The sequence below is a fragment of the Dromiciops gliroides genome, chromosome 2 (genome assembly GCF_019393635.1).
Source record: "Dromiciops gliroides isolate mDroGli1 chromosome 2, mDroGli1.pri, whole genome shotgun sequence".
In the NCBI taxonomy this organism is placed as follows: domain Eukaryota; kingdom Metazoa; phylum Chordata; class Mammalia; order Microbiotheria; family Microbiotheriidae; genus Dromiciops; species Dromiciops gliroides.
In genome coordinates, this window is record NC_057862.1 from 676,959,631 (window position 1) to 676,984,046 (window position 24,416).

The 24,416-nt window shown below is 47.6% G+C and overlaps 1 protein-coding gene across 9 annotated transcripts in view; it reads left to right on the forward strand.

Annotated features, from left to right (window-relative positions):
* Nucleotides 1-24,416, forward strand: part of DYSF (dysferlin) — a 255,076-nt gene that overhangs the window by 161,913 nt on the left and 68,747 nt on the right. For all 9 annotated transcript variants that reach the window (XM_043987208.1, XM_043987210.1, XM_043987212.1 and 6 more), the window contains 6 exons: nucleotides 4,299-4,392; nucleotides 4,994-5,071; nucleotides 20,284-20,465; nucleotides 20,953-21,093; nucleotides 21,438-21,467; nucleotides 23,186-23,215. In XM_043987208.1, coding sequence (XP_043843143.1) covers nucleotides 4,299-4,392; nucleotides 4,994-5,071; nucleotides 20,284-20,465; nucleotides 20,953-21,093; nucleotides 21,438-21,467; nucleotides 23,186-23,215 — 555 coding nt within the window. The remainder of the gene's footprint in view (nucleotides 1-4,298; nucleotides 4,393-4,993; nucleotides 5,072-20,283; nucleotides 20,466-20,952; nucleotides 21,094-21,437; nucleotides 21,468-23,185; nucleotides 23,216-24,416) is intronic.

The following is a 24,416-nucleotide window of genomic DNA, read 5'->3' on the forward strand; positions in this document are numbered from 1 at the left end:
GGCTGCTTTGGTTTATAGAACTGGGAGCATTTTTGTAACATGTCCTGAGATCTTTCCATAATTATTTACAGTGTTGAGCACAAATGGGGGGCTTTCTAATGTTTGTTGATTGACTGATTGATTGTTGTCACATGCTGCCCCTCATCTGTCCTGCCCTTCCTGACTGTAAGAATCTAGATCCCCTCCCTTTTTGTGGGTCATAAAGCTGGGCTGCAATATTACCCTTCTCTTAAAGGGGTCACTGTGCAGAGACGTTTCTCCTGGGAAAAAAGAGAGCTGAACCAGATTCTGGGACATTTTTCTTTTTTTGTTCGTTCATTCATTCATTCATTCACTCACTCACTCATTCCCTTTTTTTTGTACCAGGAACTGTGCCTGGGTCAGGGATACAGAAACAGAATGATCTTTGCTCCTAAGAGCTTTACATTCTAGTGGTCAAACCCTATGAGCCATGGGCATCTGGAGGCAGTGTCCTCCACAGCCATAAATCTCTGCCCGCTTGGGTGACCACTCAGAAATCAAGAGAACAAAACGCTGCAAGGGGCGTGTATAGTCAAGCGAAACAAACCCTTGGATTGGCTGTGTTCAAATGCAACGTCTCCATCTGCATTCTGGGATAGACTTGTGCTTTCATGGCGACTCTGGTGAAAAAGTCCCCCTCCCCATGCAGGTCAATGCCTTCTTTTTTTTTTTTAATTTTATTTTTGCGGGGCAATGGGGGTTAAAGGACTTGCCCAGGGTCACACAGCTAGTACGTGTCAAGTGTCTGAGGCTGGATTTGAACTCAGGTCCTCCTGAATCCAGGGCTGGTGTTTTATCCACTGTGCCACCTAGCTGCCCCAAGTCAATGCTTTCTTTACAACTCAGAGCTATCTAAACACTGAAAGGTTGTAGTGACCTGTCCAGGGTCCCAGAGGATGTATGTGTCACAGATAGGACTTGAACCCTGGTCTTCCTGCCCTGAGTCTGACTCTCCAAGCCAAGATACCTCCGTGTGTACATGCATTTGTATATACACATGTATATGTATTTGTTCCTATACATGCGTGCATGCGTGTGTATTCACAACGTCACACAGCCCATTTCCCTTGGGAGAGATGGCTCAGAATAACTTTCTGAAGCACTTGGGGCTTGGACAAAGGGTCAAGGGCATGGGGTAGGAGGTAGGGGGCTAGTGGGATGAGCTGTATTCCCAAGAATAATTACAGGGCTGCCACAGCCTCTGACAATGAAGAAAAAGTAATTTCTTCCTATCTGACACTAGTGCAAATAGAGCTCAGCCTGAAAATGCCTTAAGTTTGAGGTTTCAGATTCTGTAAACTGAAATTCTGTGACAATCTGGTGGTGGTAATGACCATCTTTTCCCCTTTCCCTCCTCTCCTCCCTCTCCCCTCTACCCCCTGCCCCCAACCCTTAGGTTATCTCTAGGTAACTTTTCTATAGTAAGGTTTAACCTCATCACCATCACACATCATGCCTCTTTTGACAATGCACTGTCCCCATTGACACCCAGTCCCCTATTCATTCCAGCCAGAACTGGAAAGGAAAGGGAATTGGGACTCCTACCCCAAACCTATTAAAAAGAAATATGCCCTGGGGCAGCTAGGTGGCGCAGTGGATTCACTGGCGCACAGGTCCTGGATTCAGGAGGACCTGAGTTCAAATCTAGCCTCAGACACTTGACACTTACTAGCTGTGTAACCCTGGGCAAGTCACTTAACCCTCATTGCCCCACCAAAAAAAAAGAAAAAAGAAAAAAGAAAAAAAAGAAATATACCCTTCTCTGGTTCCCCTGGGAGAATGTGAACCAAATGGATAGCATAGGAGACAGAAATTTCCCAAGGCTGAGGGGTGATGCTGGCTCACCCTCTTCATCCTAGAATAGACCAGGAGGGAGCTGGGGAACTGGCGATAAGGAGAGAAGGGGTGAGGTAGGTAGATGCCCCCAGGCCCTCCCAAATCAGGTCTTCAGATTTTAGTTTCATGATTGGTCTAAAACAAAGTCATTCCATATCCCCTTCATTCGAATTCATTCATTCACTATCTGTGAGGCATCAGACACTGCCACCCAGGGCTGAGCATCCAGAGACAAAGTGGAAAACAGTCCTTGCCTCGGAGGCGGGGGGGGGGGGGTGTCTATTAATCTGACATAGATGGTTTGGAGAGGGAGGGGGCAATAACATTTGGAGGTGAGGGGACAGGGAAAGTGCTTCAGTTGGGTGGGTGGTTCTAAGATAGGCCCCCGGTAGGAACTCCTTCTTCCTGTCTCCTGGCCTGGAGTCCCTTCATGGAGAGTGGGGAAATATGGGGGTGGTGTTGGAGCAGGGAGTGAAGTCTAAAAGAGGCCAAACTTTCCTGCTTCCCCCCTCTCTGTACATGACGTGGGTCTGACTGGCCTGTGGCACCCTCACTCTCTCTCTCTCTACGCCCCTTTGCTCCTCAGCTTCTAGCTCCCTACCATGCTGTCTTTGGATTAGCTACATGCCTTGCTTCCCTTTCCTCCTCTGCTTCTCAGCCTCTCCTCCTCTTGTATGTGGGGGCCCTGCTTCTGCACCTCCACCTCTCACTGTCTCTGCCTCCTCTGTGCCTCTACTTGAGCCTGGGACAGGAGGGGGAAGGTACTGTGGGGAGCTCGGTGCCCCTCTCCCATTGGATGCCCCATCTCCTCTAGGCCTCAGGGAGCCCTGGCAGCCTTGACCAGATCCCTTTCCCGTCTTCCCCCATTCTCTGTGTAGACAGAGGCAGCCCACACACCAGGACCACAGCGGGGAGCGGAGAGGAGGCTGGGCTGGGCCTGGCCAGGGCGTGCTGGCTTGGGTTGACCTGGCGTGCTCCGAAGGCAATTAGTCTGACAGATTTAGTGCTCCCGTCGGGATGCTGGTGGGGCCGGGCAGCCTCCAACACAGTCCTGTGCCGGCCTAGGGTGGGACTGACTCCCCCTCTTTCCAAGAAACGGGGAGCGATTCTGTCAGGCTCTTTCCATTGAAGGGAGCTCCGCCTGATCTCTAGGAGGGGAAGTGCACCGTGAGGGGTCACCCCTGGAAGTCCCTTTCTCAGGAAGGAGAGAGAACTCGGAGTCCCTGGACTTTGGTCCCAAGGCCCTGATCTCTGACTCCTTCTTGGGATAAGGAGGGTGTTGGACCACATCACTCCAAGGCCTCTTCCAGCATTAACCTTCTCTGACCTTCCCACTCCTGAGCTGGGGCCTAGCCAGGTCAGAATGAGTTAACTGTGGGCACAGAAGAAAGTGACTTTGGGCCAAGGCTCCTTGTGGTCTTTCCCTTCAGACCAGAAGGGGCTGAATCTTCCACATTAAACCAGGACATCCCTGGGGGCAGGGGGTACTCCCTGAGGGCAGGTACTGAGTTTTCCCCAACGGAGCTAAAAGGCCCTGAGAGTAAGATCTTTGTCTCTCCCATTAGACTTGAGTTTCCCTGAGGGCAGACGCTGAGTCTTCCCCAAGACCAAGAGGTCCAGGAGGGAAGAGACTATGTTTTTATCCAGTTGAAGTTGATTAGTTTTATCAATATAGCAAGTCTTTATTGAGCCCCTACTGTTTGCTTGGTCACATGGAAGAGAGGAAAGGAGAAGTGACTGTTCATCTCCTGTCTTTGGGAAATTTCACATTTGGGGCAATGAAACTCCACGAAGCTATAAGGACCAATCCCAGGTTATGCTGAGTTGTGTGGTTCAGGTGAGAACAAATCTGACTCTTCCTCCGAATGATAGGCCACTCAAACACTCAAATCCAGGTATTGTGTCTCCTCTTACTGCCTCCTCGCCCTCTGCCATTCTGATCTTCTCCGTGCTAAGCAAATCTGGTTTGTACAATGGATCTTCACATGGCATGGACTCAAGACCCTCCGCCATTTTGGTTTCTCTCCTCTGCGTACTATTCTATTCATCCATGTCCGTGTTATACTGTGGTACCCAGTTCTGAACACAAACCTCCAGAGGAGGTTTGAGGAGGGCAGAGCACAGTGGGACAGGCAGCTCCCTGTTTCTGAATGCAACCCAAAGTCACCATAGCCATGTGGGTTGAAGTCTTGGCTTGGGCTCTTTCTTGCTGTGTAACCTTGGGTAAGTCACTTGACTTGTCTTGGTCTTGTTTTCCTCATCTGTAAAATGCAGAGGTTGCGTTGGGTGGGAGTCTTCAAGTAGCCGCTGGATGAACACTTTTCAGGGGTGTTGCAGAGGAGGATTCTTGGACGAGGTGGTCTCTGAGAACTCTTCCAGACCTTGTCTCTGAGAGTTGGTGTGTCCCGGGGGTCTCAGCATGTCTCTCCTCCTCCCCACAGGGCGGTGTGGTGGAAGACAAGAGTGAAGATCCTAAGTCAGTCTCTACCTTGAGCTTCGGCGTCAACAGACCCACGATTTCCTGCATCTTTGACTGTAAGTGGCCTTGGGCCATGTTCACCGTGAAGGGGAAGGGAAGAGAGGGGCGGTGACGGAGGCCTTTGTGTTTGTGTATCTGTCTGCACCTGGATGTGGATGGATGCTCCCTGAGTTTTTGTGTACCTGGAGATGTATGTGAATGGGAGTGTCTGTGTGTATCTGCATGTGTGTAGGATTGTGAATGTGGCTGGGGGTCTTTGTCTCTTTGCATGAACATGGCTTTGTCCTCGTGTATGTGAGTGTGAATGTGGATGGTTATACCTCTATGTCCTTGTATTGGTGTCTTTATGTATCTGTGTGTACATGTGCATGTACATATGTGTACATAAATCTTTGGATGAGTGGATATTTGTGGATAATAACATGTATGTGGCTAAAAGGTTCGCCATACACCTCCAAGACATTCTCTCCACCCTGGCCAGCCATGGGACCTCCTTCCTCTATCAAGAAAACCCTGGGATCCTAGAATATTAGAGACCCAGAAGGGACCCCTGAGTCCAGTCTGAGTCCCTTTCACTTCTCAAGCTCCCTGAACTGGAGTCCAGTAGCTACAGACAGGTGCTTACCCTAATTTCCCTCTCTTTCCCCTTCCATGAAGATGGGAACCGCTACCATCTCCGTTGTTACATGTACCAAGCACGAGACCTGCCCGCCATGGACAAGGACAGCTTTTCTGGTAGGTACAAGGTCCCTGGGGCCTACCTTGGGGATGTGGGGACAGGGGCTATAGGCAAGAAATCCTTTTGTGAGATGTCTTCTTGGAAAGCAGATAATAGAAAGGTCTAGGATGTTGGACCTCTTTCCTTAAGGGAGACCCTGGGAAGGAAACAAGAGGGAAGGAAAGAAGACACAGGTTTCTTTTAGGTCCAGCCTAATTTCTTTTGTGTCTTGGCCTAACCTTTGGGGTTGCTTTTGGCCTGAAAGTTTGCTGCTTGTGAGTATTTGTTTTCTCCTGGAGGTCATGCCCCGGCTTCAGACCCCTAGCTTCAGACTGAGTGGCCTCATCCTAGACATCTGGGGGCTTGTGGGATATACAGGTGGATTATAGTAGCCCCTATTTTTCAGGGTTTTTGTTAGGATCAAATGAGATAATGTAAGTAAAGGTCTTCGCAAACCAGACAATATCCTACATACACGCTATCAGCTATTATGTAGAGGCAAGGATTGCATTGTTTACCAGTGAGGGAATAGGTCATAGGGCATAGGTCAGTGCCTTGGGAATAGTAAACACTTGATAAATGCTAATTAAATGAGTGAATGAATGAGTGAAAGTCACAGGTACTGAGTATCTTATGCATAATAGGCACCATGCTCATTGAATGAGTGAATGAACGAATGAATGAATATGTAGGACACATACAAAAGCCAGTGATACAGATGACAGAGGCATACCGCTAAAACAGGTCCAGATGAATATAAAAAAGAATGAGTCTATAAGCTATGAATTCATCCCTCCACCCCTCCACCCCTCCACCCCTCTATCCATTTATTCTTTTTTTTTCCCCTTCTGACTTCTAAGAGGAGTTGGTGAGTTTTGCACGGGGCATGGAATAAGAAAGGGGGCCGTTGTCACTGGAAGTAGGGGAAAAGAGAGGGGAGCAGTCGGGAGGGACTCGTGCAGGGCTCTCTCTTATTTTAATACTGACTCAGAGAATAAGCATCCTTGGCGGGGGCTGGGGACACAGCACAGAAAGTGAAAAAGGGATAGGGGCTGCTGGTTCAGGAAGACAGGGTGGGGGGACCGGAGAGCGCTGGCCTGGAGAAAGTTTAGCCCCGCTGGAGGAAGTTCCTGGGAGCTGTTGGCTCTTGCCTTCCTGCCCTCCCTCCCCTGTCCCCGAGCTGAGCCGTATTTCATCAGCCCGGGAACTGTCAGGCTGTGACTGATGATCCCATTAGCCCTCCGCTCTCTTGGCCCTGAGCACGCTCTCCAGCACCCCTGGGCACACTGGGAGATTTATGAGCCATCACCGGGGGTGGTGCGTGTGCATGTGCGTGTGTGCGTGTGTGTGTGTGTGTGTGCGTGTGTGTGCATGTGTGTGCGTGTGTGTGTGTGTGCGTGTGCGTGTGTGTGTGTGTGTGTGTGTGTGTGTGTGTGAGAGAGAGAGAGAGAGAGAGAGAGAGAGAGAGAGAGAGAGAGAGAGAGAGAGAGAGAGAGAGAGAGAGAGAGAGAGCTTGTTCATTTGAAGGAGGAGAGTAGCCAGGAGTCAGATGGAATGAGTTGTGAGACTTAGGGAAAAGTTGGGACCCAGTTTGGTCTTTAGGACTTTGAAGAATCCGTTTGCTCTGTATGCCGAGTCCTGGCTAAGCCCTGACAAGGCGGACGAGGCAGCTTGTTTCCTCATCCCTCCATGAGCTAAAAGTGACTTTAACCTGACCATGAGGGAGCACCAGCAGGGCTTGCCTTGGGCAGGGAAGACAGACTCCTTGGGAGAGGCAGTAAGAGCTAGACAGAGGGGCCTGGTCCCTCGGGCCGGGCACAACCAGGTCATCTATCTCCTTTATCCCTGTGTTACTGCCCATTTGAAGCCTCCAGCTTCCAGGCCCGAAAGAGGGTCCTCTGGAGGTCTGCTTGTCCTCTGCCCTGGTCAGACCACGGGTGGAATGTTGTGGTCAGCTCTGGGTATCCCATTTCAGGAAGGATATTGATAATCTGGGGAGTATGCTGAGGAGTGTAGAGAATGGGGAAGGGCCTCAAGCTTCTACTGGATGAGCATCCATGGAAGGGAGCCTGAGGAAGAGAAGACTCGTGTCATAAAGGCCGACATACGGAAGAGGGATTTGCCTTGCTCTGCCTGGGCCCAGAGGACACACATGGGAGGGGAGTGGGAGGCTGGGGGTGTGTGTATAGGAATCACAGAGAGGCACACTTGGGCTTGATGTCAGGGAAAACGACAAGTAGAGCTTTGCAAAAGCATCATGGGCGGGGCGGCTAGGTGGCGAAGGGGATAAAGCACCAGCCCTGGAGTCAGGAGGACCTGAGTTCAAATCCGGCCTCAGACACTTGACACTTACTAGCTGTGTGACCCTGGGCAAGTCACTTAACCCTCATTACCCTGCAAAAAAAACCCCAAAAGCAAAAACAAAAAGCAAAAGCGTCATGGAAAATGGGAAAGGCAGCACAAGGCTGGAGATGGGAATGTGTCCCAACCTTCAGGAAAAGGTTTTTCTTCTCTCTTCTACTATATCTATATTTATCTATATCTATCTAATCCATCCATCCATCCATCCATCCACCCATCCATGTATGTATGTATGTATGTGTGTGTGTGTATGCATGTGTATGTATGTATCTATGGAAATGTCCATTTTCTATGGTTTTAAGTTCAAAATTAAACAAAAAATAACTAAAAAAAAAACCAAGAGAGAAAAGACTACAGCCTGAAAACTCTAGGCCAGTGAGCTTGGCTTCAAGTCCCAGGAATATTCAAGAACAAATGATTAAAGAGATGGTTGGTGAACATTTAGAAACAGAAGCGGTGATTACAATGAATCAACAGAGCTTCATCCCAAGCAGGTCGGCCAGGCTAACCTCATTTCCCTTTTTGACAGGACCACTAAACTAGGAGATGAGGAGGATGCTGTAGACATAATCTGCCTAATATTGGCTTAGATCTTAGCAAAGCTTTTGTTGTTGTTGTTGTTGTTTTTTTTTTTTAGTGAGGCAAGTGGGGTTAAGTGACTTGCCCAGGGTCACACAGCTAGTAAGTGTTAAGTGTCTGAGGCCGGATTTGAACTCAGGTACTCCTGAATCCAGGGCTAGTGCTCTATCTACTGCGCCACCTAGCTGCCCCTTAGCAAAGCTTTTGCTGTCCCTCTCAGGGAAGAATGGAAGGACATGAGTGAAGTTAATATACTCAGATGGTTTCAGAACTGGTTGGCTGGTTGGATTCAAAGAGTCAATGCCAGGATGCAGGAGGACTCTCTCTCTAGTGGAGTCCCCCAGGGAATCTGTGCCTGGTTTGAGATGGTTTAATCTTTTTATCAATAATTTGGATGAAGAGATAGTATGCTTATCTGATTTGCAGATGACAGAGGTAGGAGGGACAACTAATACAACATATGACAGTCAGGAGCCAATGGAATCTTGACAGGGTTAAGCATCCGGCAGAATCGAATAAGATGAAATTCAGTAGAGATCATGAAATCTTACAGTTTACTACCAAAAAAATTAATGCCACAACTAAAAGACGGAGTTGGCATGGATTTAAAAAAACCCACAGTTGTTCTGAAAAAGATGTGGGGGTTGGGGCGGCTAGGTGGCACAGTAGATAAAGCACCGGCCCTGGATTCAGGAGGACCTGAGTTCAAATCTGATCTCGGACACTTGACACTTACTAGCTGTGTGACCCTGGGCAAGTCACTTAACCCTCATTGCCCCATTAAAAAAGAAAGAAAGAAAGAAAGAAAAAGATATGGGGGTTTTAGTGGACAGCAAGCTCAACCTGGGTCAGCAGTGGGATGTGGCAGGCAAGAAAGCAAATGTGATTTGGGTCTGTGGTGATGGTGACGACGATGATGATAGTATTCATAATAAAATAACATCTCTATAGTACTTATGTGCCAGGCACTCTGCTAAGCAGTTGGCAGCCGTGGGTGTCTCCCTGTGAGGCAGCTGCTGGTGCTAACACCCCCCCACACCGCTGGTGGATAACGAGGAGGCTCAGAGCCTCCTCTCAGTCCCAAGTGACCTTTTTGGCTCTGCTCTTTTGATAGCCCTGCCTCAGCCTCCCTAAATGTCTTTATCATTTTTATACATGCTGGTAGTTCCTTTTTACCCTGTCTCTCACCAGCTCTAACCTAGGAATAAATCTTTGCCCCAAACTGTGCTTTCTCCTCCTTGAGGAAGAGGCTCAGGCTCAGGAGAATGGCCCTGGGGGTGGGGCATGAGGGCAGCTGCTGCTGCCAAGATCCCTCCCAGGGCCCCACCCCGCTCCTATTCTGGGGCTGCCTCTAAGCAGCCTATTAAAGCAGGGACGGCCTGGGCCTCTGAGCCGGTGCTGCCCACACTGGCCCTTCTCTGAGTTTCTTCCTTCCCTTCCCTCTCACACCCACAGCTTGCTTTGACCTCTCTTGAGCTGTGTTTGTCTTACTAGACTTTAGGCCTCATAAGGTCACAGCCTGTGCCTCCTCGAAACTTGGCCTCACCCCCAATGCCGGCTGGCGCCCTCTGCACAGAGCAGGTGTTCAGTAAACATTAGCTGGGAGAATGGGTGGAGATGAATGGTCTTCAGAGCTGAGGGTGTGGAGAGCAGGGAGAGGAAGAAGCAGGTGAGACCTCGCTGGGGCAGAGCACTCAGTGGGGAGTCCAGTCATTTGCATTTCCAGGTGTTCGATATGTCCGCAAATGCCACAGGCAGGGCTGGGTGACGAGCACTTTGAGCCACCAAATGTGGTGTGGTAGAAAAAACATGGGATGTGGAATCAGTTTAAACCCTATCTCTTACTGGCCAAGTGACCCTGTCCAAGCCTTCTCCCCTCCTCTGGACCTTGGGATCTTCATCTATGAAATGATGGGGGTTGGACTCGGTGACCTATAAGACCTATTCCTGTCGGTGATCCTGGCGAGCCTGTGTCCATTGCCTGGATCGCACTTTTGTCTGATGCTGTGGGACCCTGGCAGTCAGCAATTGGAGACCCCCCACAGGGAGGGGCACACTGGTAGCAGTGATGTCTGGGACTTCAGGGGGAGAGGAAGTGAAGCCCAGGTGCTGCTGGGCTTTTGCCAGTAGGACTGATGAGGCTGGGGAAGTGGTGCCCTGCCCCCTCCCTCTGCTTCAAAGGATTCAGAATGGGATCTGTCTCCCTCTCACCTTACCACGAGCTGTGAGCAGAAGCCCTCAGGTGGTCTTTGTGGGTGGAGGGACAGTGAGATGTGTCTGGCTGGAGCGGAGTTGGGTGCAAGGGAAGGGTTTGGGGCAGGAAAACAGAAAGCGAGTCCTGGTTTTTCTCCTTTGGCCCAAGGCAGTTTAGGATGATGGAGAAAAGGTGGGGAAGCCCAGACATTGAATGTTGACCCACCAGTAAGAGGGGGTGGGGGTGGGGGACAGAAGGCTCCCGAGCTTGAAGCTGGACTGGAGGAAATGTCACACTTTCCATTCTGCCCCTTTTGCCCTACCCCCCCAAATAAACACTCTGCAAAGTTTCGGGGGCTCTGCCAGGCAAACTTCCTCGGGGCTCCCTGTCGGGTGTGAATGAAAGAGTTGATTGAGTGGCCGCTAGAAAGGAAAGCGGGGGCCAACGTGGGCAAACCCATAAAACCTGCAGTGTTTATTTTCACTCCCAAACACTAAATCAGGGCTGTTCCCCTGCCCTTCCCCCCCCTCCCCCAGCCCACTGAGCAGGGACAGGGTCGCTTTTCTGATGCAACCAAAGCTTCAGGTCAGAGGGCATGTCATAGGAGGGAGCTGGGCTGAGGCTGTGTCCCCGCAGGGCCCCTCGGGGGAGTATCTAGCCCTTGACGTGTGGGTGCTAAGGGCCTGCCTTTCAGTCGAATCAGCAGCCTTGACCTATGAGTCTGACTCAGGAAAACCTCATAGGACTTGACCTTCCCATGCCCTGCTATGTTCTTCCTTGTATACCACCTCTGCTGGATATCATCTCCTTCCAGAGCAAGGCAAAGCACCAGCCTAAAGGGAGCTGATTCTCTTCAAGCCTCAAGCTTCCTGCCCTTCCTGAATCACGCCTTCCCTGTGAGTGGAGTCACTGGGTCCTTAAAGGTCTTGGTTTAAAAGAGAGAATGTCTCCATTCCTTCCCTTCTAACCCCCAACCTCAAGCTCGAGAAGTACATCTTCTCCAAGAGATGTTGTGGAAGGTCCTAGGTTCTCAGCCCGACCCGACCCGACCAAGGCATCACCCTGGACAAGTCCCCCCAAGCTCTGTGAGCCTCCATTTCTCCATCTGTCTTGGGGGGAAATAATGCTGACCTAGCTCACCTCTGAGGGATGTTGTGGAATTTCTTTGGGCTCTCAGGATCTTTATACAACTGTAAGGAAGGAATGAAAGCAAACAAATGAAGATCTTGACTGAGTCCCATCCCTCACCTCGGCTTCAGTTTACTCTGGAGTAAAATTAGGGGGATGGGCTAGATGGTCCCTGAGGTCTCTCCCAGCCCCAGGGCTGGCATCTTTTCTTTTCTTTTTTTTTAAGTGAGGCAATGGGGGTTAAGTGACTTGCCCAGGGTTACACAGCTAGTAAGTGTTAAGTGTTTGAGGTCGGATTTGAACTCAGGTCCTCCTGAATCCAGAGCTGGTGCTCTATCCACTGCGCCACCTAGCTGCCCCAAAGGGCTGGGCATTTCTATGGGAGGCTAGAAGAGAAGGCACATCTGATGCAGCATTGAACCCTGGGCTTTGTGGGCCTCTGGGCCAGAGGTGTCCAGGTGCCATTAAATCATACATAAGAATCCTCGTGGGCCACCTTTTGACTTAGAAAACCACAGATGTCTATCTATTTCTTCTTTTATTAGTGTATAAACACATTACATTCAGATAGGAACTGTATTTTCCTCCGGTTCTGCCCATCTGGGAGTGTTGTGGGCCTTGTGTGGCCTCTGAGCCAAGCCCATCTATCTGTTGTAGAGGAATCCCATTTATAGTATCTCCAGCCACTGCTTGAAGACCTCTAGTGATGGGGAACTCATTACCTACCATGGCAGCCCTGGCCACATTTGGTTGGCCCTCAGGGTTAGGCCTGAACTCCGCCTCCCAGCTCCTGGTCCTGTCCTCTGGCACTGGGTCTTGAGAGCTAATCAATCAACGGGAATGAGAAAGCCCTGAGTCAAGCTTATCGGGCCCTGTTTATTATCCCTGGGCAGCCTGAAGGTCAACAGCTGGCCCTCTGAGCACTTGATTACACCTAACACAGAGAAATGCCTCCGAGGCACAGTGGGGAGAGGGCTGGTGTTAGAGACAGGAAGACCCGCGTTCAAGACCTACTTTTATCCCATTCTGGCCTGGGGCAGAAAGTGCCTGGTCACTTCTTTCAGACTTAAGTTGTTGATCTACACAACAGGAAGGGGTTTCCACTTGGATGAAACCACAGCTTTGGACCAGCAAGGACCCAAATCCACCCCTCAGGGAAGCGCAGGACGAGCGGCTCTGCATAGGCTCGTGCCCGGCATCAGTCCGAGGGGTGTCGCGGACCATCCGCTGCAGGATGGGAGCCAGGGAGACCCCAAGGCAGCCCTGGCGACTTCCCCATCTTTTCTCTCCCCTCCCTCCACACTCTCTCAGGCCTTCTCTTCCCCTCTTAGCAGCTCCTCCCTTCCTGCTTTTCCGAAAGAAATTAAAACAAGAGCTTGCCTTGCTCTGGGGCATGGAGGAAACTGAGGCCCAGACACATTGTGTCCCGGGTCACACAGTTAATAAGTACGCAGAATGCACTTTCCCTACAAGACTGGCGCTCAGTACGGTGCCTGGCGCATAGTAGGTGCTTAATATATGTTTATTGACTGACAGGCTCGAAGACCTGCTGGTTAGTGTTGGAGTCTCCTGCCAAGTGTTAAGGTCAAGGCTCGGCTGCTTTCCCGAAGGAGGGAAGGGGGCTTTCTTCTGATTTCTCTTCCCCACCCTCCCCCTTTCTTCCCCTCGGAACACTTGGGGGGAAGAGAAAGCCCAAGAGGATGGGGGAAAACCCAGGCCAGCTGCGAACAATACCGCAGTGTCTGCTCACCACAATGCCTTTGTTGTGTGTGCGCGTGTCTGTGTGTGCGCGCGTGTTTCCCCCTCCCTCGGGTGCAGGCGTGCGTGCAAGTGCGTGTGTGTCGGAGAAGGAGGCGGATTTTGTTGAAAAGGATTGCTTCCCAAGCGTTCAGCCCTCAGCCCATGGGGCGGCTGGAGGGGAGTCTGGGGTGGGGTGGAATGGGGCGGGGGGTCCAACAGCAGCACGGGCCCCACCGCTACAATGCCCAATTGTGGTCTTTGTTGAAACGCTGGCGGGGCTGGGGGCCTCCCGCTTATAAAAATAAAGCATCGGGGAAGTGGGGGGGTGGGCGGGAACAAAAGGGGCTTTTTGGAGGGGCGGCCTTTAATATACTGTGGCTCTATTTATCCGAACGTGGGCTCCCTTTCCTTCCCGGAATCAGGGAGAGGTTCTCTGCCGAGCATGGAGCTGATGATATCACAGCCAGACGGGGCTTCATTAAGCGCACAGACGCCGCTGGGCCGGGCCAGGGGGAGCAAGGGAAGGGCCTCCGTCCAGCTCCTGCACAGGCGATGCTAGGGACTTCCTACTGTGTGTATGTGCGTGCTTGTGCACGCATACACGCGAGTGTGTGCATGTTTGTGTGCGCACGCCCGTGTGGATGTGTACGTGCAAGTGTGCATGCATTGAAGTGTCCATGCTTGGACATATGCACGTGCACATACATCTTTGTGCATGTTTGTGTGAACATGTCGGTGTGCATGTGTGTATACGCATGTGTTGTGTGCATGAGTGCATGTGTGTGCGTGTATAGGGAAGGTGGTCCTAGCAAAGGCTAAGGGGGAGTTGTCTCTGGTCTGGCCCTGGATACAGTCGATCCTGCCTCTCTGTTTTAATGATCCACTTACTGCCTTCGTTCCGGAACCCACTTCTTCAGGGAAGCCTTCCAGTGATAGATAGATCATTAATATAGAGAGATGAATAGTTAGGTAAGGACACAGTGCATAGAGTGGGGAACTTAGAGTCAGGAAGATCTGAGTTCAGATTCCGCTGCAAACATTTATCAGCTGTGTGACCCTAAGTAAGTCACTTAGCCTCTGCCTCAGTTTCCTCATCAACAAAATGAGAATCAACATAGCACTTTCCTCTCAGGTTATCGTGAAGGTCAAATGAGTTAAAATTTGTTTCGAGGACCCATTTAAAAATATTTTTTCCAATTCCATCTAAAAATGATTTTTAACATTTGTGTTTTAAAATTGAGTTCCTATTTCTCTCTCCCTCCTTACCCTCCCCCGTCATTGAGAAGGCAAGCAATTTGATATAGGTTATGCATGTGCAGTCATTCAAAACATATTTCTATATTAGTCATGTTGTGAAAGAAAACAGATCAAAAAACCCCAAGAATAATAAAGTTTTTTTAAAAGTATGCTTCAATTTGCATTCTGACTCTCACCAACTCTTTCTTTAGAGATGGATAGCATTTTTCATGAGTCCTTCAGAATTCTCTTGGTTCATTGTATTGCTGAGAATAGCTATGTAGTTCACAGTTGATCATCATACGATATTGCTATTATTGTGTGCAATATTCTCATTCTGTGTACTTCACTTTGTATCAGTTAATATAAGTCTTCCCAGGTTTTTCTGAAACCATCTTGCTCCTCATTTCATATAGCACAATAGTATTCTGTCATAGTCATATTCTACTTGTTTAGGCATTCCCCAAATGATGGGCATCCCCTAGATTTCCAATTCTTTGCCACCATAAAAAGGGCTGCTATAAATATTTTTGTACATATGGGTCTTTTTCCTTTTAAAAATCACTTTGAGATATAGCCCTAGCAATGGTATTGCTGGATCAAAGGGTATGTACAGTTTTATAGTCCTTTGGGTATAGTTCCAAATTGTTCTTCATAATGGTTGGATCAATTCACAATTCTACCAGCAATGCATTAGTGTACCTATTTTTCCACATCCCCTTCAACACTGATCATTTTCCTTTTCTGTCATGTTAGATAATATGATAGGTCTAAGATGGTACCTCAGAGTTATTTTAATTTGTATTTCTCTAATCAATGGTGATTTAGAGCCATTTTTTTTTTGCCATATGACAATAGATACCTTTAATTATCTTTCTCCTGAAAATTGTCTGTTCACATCCTTTGACCATTTATCAATTGGGGAGTGACATGTATTCTTATAAATTTCAGTCAGTTCTCTATATATTTAGAAATGAGACCTTTATCAGAGAGACTTGCTGTAAATATTTTTTCAGTTATGATTATTGTGTATTTCTCACCATCCTTTTCTTCCTGTTTATCCCTTTCTCTCTCTCTTTTCACTCTTTCCCTCCTCAAAAGTGTTTTGCATCTGAGTACCACCTCCCCACCTTGCCCTCCTTTCCATTACCTCCCCTACCCCTCACCTTTCTGCTTCCCTATAGGGTAAGATATATTTCTATAACCAACTGAGTGTGTATGTTATTCCTTCTTTGAGTCAATTCCAAAGAGAGTAAGGTTCAAGTGTTGTTTGTCACCCTCCTCCGTCTTCCCCTCTCCTTTGTACCTCCTGTTTGTGAGATAATTTACCACATTTGACCTCTCCCTTCCCCCTTCTCCTAGTGCATCCCTCTTTCTCACCCCTTAATTTTATTTTTTTAGATATAATTTTATCATAGTCAACTATATCCATGCCCTCTGTCTATGTATAGTCCTTCTAACTTTCCTAATAATGAGAAAGTTCTCAGGAGTTACTAGTATCGTCTTCCCATTGTAGGAATGTGAACAGTTGAACCTTATTGAATTCCTTATGATTTCTTTTTCCTGTTTATCTTTTGATGCTTCTCTTAAGTCTTGTATTTGAAAGTCAGATTTTTCTATTCAACTCTGGTCTTTTCAGGGATGCTTGAAAGTCCTCTATTTCATTAAATATCCATTTCCCCCCTGAAGGATCATATTTAGTTTTTCTGGGTAGGTGATTCTTGGTTGTAATTGTAGCTCCTTTGACCTCTGAAATATCACATTCTAAACTCTCCAATCCTTTAATGTAGAAACTGCTGAGTCTTGTGTTATCCTGATTGTGGCTCCATGGCATTTGAATTGTTCCTTTCTGGCTGCTTACAGTATTTTCTCTGTGACTTGGGAGCTCTGAAATTTGGCTATAACATTCCTGGAAGTTTTCATTTTGGGATCTCTTTCAAAAGGTGGTTGGTGGGGGCAGCTAGGTGGCGTAGGGGCAGCTAGGTGGTGCAGTGGATAGAGCACCGGCCCTGGATTCAGGAGGACCTGAGTTCAAATCCGGCCTCAAACACTTAATACTTAACTAGCTGTGTGACCCTGGGCAAGTCACTTGACCCGAATTGCCTCGCAAAAAAAAAAAAAAGGTGGTTGGTGGATTCTTTCCATTTTAATTCTACTCTCTGGTTCTATGATATTAGGGTAGTTTTCATTGATAATTTCTTGAAAGATGATATCTAGGCTCTTTTTTTTGATCATAGCTTTCAAGTAGTTCAATAATTCTTCTTCTTCTTTTTTTTTTTGGCATTTCAATGGGGGTTAAGTGACTTGCCCAGGGTCACACAGCTAGTAAGTGTCAAGTGTCTGAGGCCAGATTTGAACTCAGGTTCTCCTGACTCCAGGGCTGGTGCTCTATCCACTGTGCCACCTAGCTGCCCCCCAATAATTCTTAAATGACCTCTGCTTGATCTATTTTCCAGGTCAATTGTTTTTCTAATGAGATATTGCACATTTTCTTCTTTTTATGGTTTTATTTTATTGTTTTTGATGTCTCATAGAGTTACTAGTTTCTATTTGCTCAATTTTGATTTTTAAGGAATTATTTTCTTCAGTGAGCTTTTGTACCTCCTTTTCCATTTGGCCAATTATTCTTTTTAAGGAGGTCTTCTCTTTAGTGGATTTTTGTGCCTTTTTGCCATATGATCTATACTGTTTTTTTAAGGTGTTATTTTCTTCAGTATTTTTGTGCCTCTTTTGCCAAACTGTTGGCTCTGTTTTCATGATTATTTTGCATCACTCTCATTTATTTTCCCAGCTTTTCCTCTTCCTCTTTCATATGGCTTTTAAAATTCTTTTTGAGCTCTTCTAGAAATCTTTTTTTTTTGAAGCCTGAAACCAATTTACCTTTTTCTTTGAGATTTTGGATGTAGCTGTTTTGACATTATTGTCTTCTTCTGTGTTTGTATTTTGATCTTCCTTATCGTCATAATAACTTTCCATGGTCATTTTTGTTATTTCATTTTCATTTTGCAGCCTATTTCTTGACTAAAAGTAGGTCTATGCTTCCCGGGTAGAAGGGTCACCATCCCAGCTTCGGGTTTTTTTGTACTGCTGTTTTCAGAGCTAGTTCTGGGGGTCTGTAAATTTTTAGTTCTTCCAAAGTTGTACGATCCAAGGAGAGGTGTGCCCACTACTCTTCTGTCCCATACTCTGGTCTGTGAGTGACTACAAGCATTCTTTTCTACCCTGGAACTGGTCCCTGCTTTTGACAATGTTCCTCCTCACTCTGGGATTGTGCCCCAGAGCCATGGATGAACAATGCAACAGAGTTCTGCTCAGTCCTCTGTGATCTCCTTCTTGGACAACCCCCTTAGCAGCTGGGGACCGGGAGCTCTGGAAGTCACTGCCTCCCATTCAGTCTCCCGCAAAGCTTGCTGCTGACTCGCTGGGAGAGGCCTGAGATCCATTCTCACCCCAGTGATATAGCTCTTTCCTGCTGACATTCTGAGTTGTCTTGGCCTGGAAAATTGTTTCACCCCATCCTTTGGTTGGTTCTGCTGCTCCAGGATTCATTTTGAGGTATTATTTTAAAGTTATTAGGAGGGGAGAGCCTAGGTTAGTCCCTGCCCTTCCTCTGCCATCTTGGCTCCAGCCCCTGTTTGGTGGACCTTAAAGCCCCATATCAATACTAGTGATTATTATTGTAGATAGATAAAACATGTATTATAAACTTATATTGTGTCAGGTATTGTGCTAAACACTGAGATATAAATCCAAGCAAAAAAAGACTGTCCTCAAGGAGCTTACACAATAATGGGGGAAGACAACATAAAAAGGGGAATTGGAGAGTGTGTGTGGGATGACGGGAGAGGGGTTCCCATTGTTCCTTTAAAAAAAAAATCTGGAAGACCTGAATTCAAATCCTGCCTGAGACACTCATTAACTGTGTGACTCTGGATAAGTCAATTAACTTTTGTCTGCCTCAGTTTCCTCACCTGTCAAATGGGGGCAATAACAGCATCTACTTCACAGGGTTGTTGTGAGGATCAAATGAGATAATACTTGCAAGGTGTTTTATAAATCTTAGAGTGCAATGTAAACACTAGTGATTATTATCTTTATTAGAAGACACCAAAGCAGCCCTTGGCTAGGTCTAGAGTTGTAGCTGCCTCTTACCCTGGCTAGGTCTGTCCCTCAGAGGCTGAGCCAGGAGTCATAATATTATAGGATGCTGGAAACTTCATCCGGTTCAACCTTCTCATTTTATTTTATTTTATTTTATTGCGGAGAAATGAGGGTTAAGTGACTTGCCCAGGGTCACACAGTTAGTAAGTGTCAAGTGTCTGAGGCTGGATTTAAACTCAGGTCCTCCTGAATCCAAGGCCAGTGCTTTATCCACTGCGCCACCTAGTTGCCCGACCCCTCATTTTACAGATGAGAACAGTGAGACCCAGAGAGGCCAAGAAGCTTCTTTAAGGTCACACAGGTATTTAGTAAACAGAGCTAGGACTAAAACTTGGATCCTTTGACTCCAAGGCTCCTCTTTATATACTGATCTTTATCCAGAGGGCCTGACCACTCCTTCTCCCTGCCTTGTCCCCAGTCTGAGAAAGGACAAATGGGGCAAGTTACCTTTGAATCAGTCCTATCCACCTTCCTTAGAACATGCCCTATTCCCCTAAGGCAAAAATTCAAGGCTCCAAACCCTGCCCTTTCCCTCGGCTCTTCCTGGGCAAGCCTGCTTGAGGAAATCCTTTCCTTTTCTGTCCCTTAAAATCCTCCCCCCAGTTCCAGTTACGCTCCACGGGCCTCAGAGATGCCTTCTCTGTTCACTGACCGCCTTTCAGACTTGCCGATGAAGTTCAACTGACCACTTTCTCTCCACTGATGTCAGTGGGCCTGGTCATTCAGACTGATAGGACGCTTTTTAGCCCACCAGGTACTCTTTGATCCAGTGACACCAGCCTTCTGTCTGATCCTTGGACAAGATGCCCCCACTTCTCAGCTCCGGGCATTCTCCCTGGCCATCCCCCATGCCTGGAAGGCTCTGCCTCCTGGCCTCCTTCTAGTCTCACCTTCTCCAGGAAGCCTTCCCCCATCCCCTTTGGACTAGTGCCTTCCCTTTGGGGATTATTTCCAGTCTACATCATCAGGCTTGTTGATTCATTGTTGCTCCATGGCTGTCTCCTCCCTTAGACTGTGAGCTCCTTGAGGGTAGGGGTTGTTTTTTTACTTTTCTTATCTTCAGCACTTAGGACAGCACCTGACACATAGTAGGTGCTTAATAAGTGCTTATGAACTCTCAACTGTGGCTCTAGAAGCCAACCCCGGCAGCCTTGATGGCTTGTATCAGTATCCCCACACAGAACACCAGGAATTCTTGGACCTTTGGATAAATTGAGTTGAACAGGTTTTGATGGTTCTGGCTAGAGAGAACAGTCTGTCCTGGATTGCTACAGAATACTGGCGAGGTGGTGGCCTATCTCCCAGAGAGGTTAGCCCTTGCTCCTTACCTATGATCCCTCCTTCCCTGGGAGGAGGAGGGGAAGAGGAGGCAGTAGGTAGTGGGCTGCAACAGGGGAGGAAGGAAGTTGTGTCCCAGGAAGAAGATGCCAGGGTGAAAGGATCTTGGGGGCAGCTGCCTGGTGGATCACAGGGAGGTAGCATTGTGACTACCTGGTCACCACACCCTAGTTCTGGCACTGTCCCTCAGTCTTGTCTGGATCACGTCGGCTACTTCCAGGGACCATAATTGGAGTCTTCTTCCTGCATTGGAGCTTAACTCCCTGTTGGACCTCCCATTGTGTTCTGATTTCCTGGGTCCTCCCTTCATTTGCAGAAATGATGGGCAGGTCCTGAGCCCAGTGACCTGACTCAGGTGGCCAGCCCCACCCACCTTCCAGGGTTCTCTTTAATGAATCCCAGCAGGACAGGTTGCCTCATTTCCACCATGAATCACATGTCTGCTTTCTGACACTTCTATCCTATTTCTTCTTTCTCACCTGCTTGACTCAGACCCGTATGCCATCGTCTCCTTCCTCCATCAAAGCCAGAAGACGGTGGTGGTGAAGAATACCCTGAATCCCACCTGGGACCAGACACTCATCTTCTACGAGATTGAGATCTTTGGGGACCCCAAGACTGTCGCAGAAAACCCCCCGAGTATTGTGGTGGAATTGTATGACCATGATACCTACGTGAGTCAATCTGCTTTCTTGTTCACCAGCTCCCTCCACCCCACCCAAGGGTCTGCTCTGAAACCTAGAGCAACATGAAGTAGGAAGGAGGCAGTCTTGTACAGTGGTTAGGGCCCCAGACTTGGTTTTGAATTCTGCCTCTGACTTGGGGGAAACTACCTTTCTCAGCTTCAGTCTCCTCATTTGTAAAATGTGTGTGTGTGTGGGGGGGTAATAATAGCATCTGCCTCCTAGGGTTGTTGTGTGGATCAAATGAGATATTAGTCATTCCTATATATATCTTCTTACCTACCCTTTATCCCACCTTAGAACTGAGCCCTCCCTATAATAAAGAAAAATAGTTAAAAGCAACTCATCCCATACAATATTTGACAATGTAAGCACCATTCTGCCCCCACATCCCCTCACCTCGGTGCTGTTCCCTCCCTGGCTTTTTAGTGATTCAGAGAGTGGTTTGTGAAGCTGAATTCCTCCATGTTTCTCCTAGGGTGCCGATGAGTACCTCGGGCGCTGCATCTGCCGACCGAGTCTGCATCAGGCTCCAAGGCTGACGTGGTTCCCGATTCTGAGGGGAGGCCGGCCTGCGGGGGAGCTGCTGGCTGCCTTTGAACTCATCCAGAGGGAGAAGGTGAGGCCCTGGCTGTGGCACGAGACAAGGGCCCAGGTCGTACAGACATCTGCTGGGCTCCTCTCTGTACCACCATGTTGGTGGATCTGTCTCTAGGGGCCCTGAGAGAACCATGGGATTAAGTCATGGTTGTGGTTGTGTGGGCCTTATCAGGGAAGGCTTCTGGGAGAAGGTGCTTTTTAAACAGCATTTCAAAGAAGGTCAAATAGGTAACTCAGCAGAGAGGATTTTTAGGGGGGTGTTGGAGGAAGGATTTCATTGGAGGGGGGAAATTGAGAGAAGCATTTCATAGCTCCTGTTCATGGGATGGAGAGGAATGAAATTTTTCCTCCTTTTTCCCATAGCCGGCAATCCATCACATCCCAGGTTTCGAGGTAGGTGCTACTTTTCTTCCACTTTCCAAAAAACCTTATTGTTTTTTAATGTTAAAAATTTGCTTACATATAATTAAGGAAAAATGAAATAAAAAAAAGAGAAAACAAAATCATTAGTAAATATTGGCCAGGCAGGACTGCTACCATGCAAGAGCCCAGGTTCACCTTCCCAGGGCCACTACCTTGGGGACTTAGCCCCTGCATCATGAAAGCCCAAAAGCTCTTTCCTGGCTCTATACTGGGGGACAGGCTCAGGACAGAAGAGTCACAGAATCTAGCCACATCCAGCTCAGCAAATGAGACACCACTGGGGTATTTGACCCTTTTCTCAGCCAGGGTATTCTAGCCCCTGCCTGAGGAGCCTTTCTTCTCTTTTTATTGTTGTTGTTACTATCATTATCTTTACCATTAATATATTACCCAGAGCCCCCAGAATAACTGCCCCAGGCTTGAGGTACTTGGTGTATCACCATCTACTGAAATCCATATCTTCTGAGCCCCCATTAGTGTGGTTCTTTTCACCAAGCCAACCAGAGAACACACTCATTCAAAGGTAAATCAAATAGCATAGCAAAATAAATAACAAGAAAGATTTCCCCATACACAGAGTTGTACATTCTGCCACAGAGTATCACTCTGTGAGTAGAGAAGAGGACCCACACACACATACACACCAAACAAGCATAAAGAGGCATCCCTGTCAGGAACCCATGTGGCCGGTGATCACACAAGAAGGAACACACACCTAGGTGGTATGTGGTCTTATCTTCTGGTTTACAAAGTGGTTTGTTTCCTCACAATACACCTTTGTAATAGGTAGTTTGAATACTATTGTTGCCATTTTACAGACAGGAAAATTGAGGTCCGAGGAGGTTAGTTGACATGGCCAAGGTCACCGTTCTCTAAGTGAGGGGCAAAGCTGGGATATGTACCTTAGTCTTCTAATTCCAAATCAATTTTTTATACTTCAGTACAGATTCATTAATAGAACTTCTATCCATTGAAATATCTTCTCTTCCTCTTCTGCCAAAGGCCTTTGTTTACATAAAACACTCAGAGGGTGATGGCTACAGTCCATCCAGGGAAGGTATAGAAAACAAGAGAGTGATACTGGCCTTAGCCTTGGTAGTTTCTGCTAGGGTCCCCTTTGGTCAGCAAGTTCTTTCTTTTATCTAACCTAAGTGGTCATATTTGGGCATTTAATTTCTGACACATAGTTCATCTTGGATTATGGGTTTGTTAAGGATATAGAATTCCCACTAGGTAATCAACCAATGACTATATATTTACTAAATGCTTAGTATGCAACACAAAATGAAATGGTTCCTCCCCTCAGAGAGCTTGCATTCTCTTGGGGAAGACATCAGATACACATTGTAAATAGACAGCACGCTTCCATTTGGTGGATTGGACCTGGCACCTGGAAGACTTGGGTTATGATCCCACCTTTCATGCTTCCTGGCTGGGTCACTCCAGGCAAGTCACTTGGTTTCTCTGAACCTGTCTTCTCATCTGCCTGTAGTACCTCTATTCTTTCTTTCATTGAATTCTTATGAGATTCGGATGAGATCATGTTTGTAAACTTTGCTATCAATAACATCAAGTGTTCTACAAATATTAATGATTATTAATGAGGGATTTATTTTTCTTGATTCCTTCTTTCTTCCCCTCCTGAAAATCAAATGATGTCGATGGAATAAACCAACCCACGTGATCAGCCCAATGAGCTATCCGGTGTTGTGGATGAGGTGAGTCAGACCACTCTGGGTAAGGTACTTGCCTCCTTGGGATCTAGGGATGGAGAGGGTTGGGGATCATACCTGGGCTCTGTATTGTTGGGGGCCCAAGAGAAGGGGTAGTTAAAGCCCCTAACCTCAAGAAACTCATGGACCAGGGACGCACACATACAATTAGAAAATACTCTAGGATGGCGTAAAGCCAACAGCCAAGCTGTGTGGCTCACACTTCCCAATGTTTAGGGGTCAGTGCGGGTAGAAGCAGCTTCCTGGAGAGGGCCTGAATGGCTTTCCTCTGACCAGTGATTAGGAGAAGAGCGGGAGGGTAAAGGGCATGAGGATAGAGGAATCAGGGTGATTGGTGATTGAGACTGGGAAGCCATTTAGACTTTCTTTAGGTGAAAGGAAAGGTCATCCTTTCAGTTAATCAATAGGCATTTATTAAGTGATTGCTATATGCCAAGCACTATGCTGAATGAAGGATGGGTTAGAAGAGGAAGAGATTGGAGGCAGGGAGACCCACCATCAGGCTATTGTAATAGTCTGGGAGTGAGGAGATGAAGGTCTGAACAAGGGTGAAGGCTGTGTGAGTATGGAGAAGGGGACATATGTGAGCGAGATGGTGAAAGCTGAAATGACAAGATTTGCTAATAGTTTGGAAATGTGGGATGAGAGCAAGGCAGGAGTTGACGATGATACTGAGGCTGTGAGGCCGAGTGACTAGGAGGATGGTGGTGTCCTTGAAAACTGGAAAGTTGAAAAGAATAGAAGGTTTGGGGAGTGGGAGTTCATGAGTTCAGGCTTGGATGTGTTGAGTTTGAGATGATACTAGCCAAAAGGCAGTTGGTGATGCATGACTTGGAGACCATACTGGGAGTATTTGAGTACCATATTTTAAGAAAGAAATTGATCAATGGAGTACCCGGAGAAGGGCAAATAGTATGTTTAAAGTCCTTGACTCCATGCACTGGGGGCACCAAAGACTTGAGAGGTGAGACACAATGGCTTACTTCAAGGGTTCAATGAATTCTGCTTTTCCCCAGAGGGGAGAGTTACAGAGATGTAGGCTTGACACGAGGGCCATCCCAAGGAAGAATGAGTCACTGTAGAAGACCATGAGTTTCTCTTTCAATGGCCATCTTTCGTCAAACTGGGGATGACCACTTGTTGGGGGTGTTTTAAGGGGGATTCTTACACTAGGGCCTTTCTGACA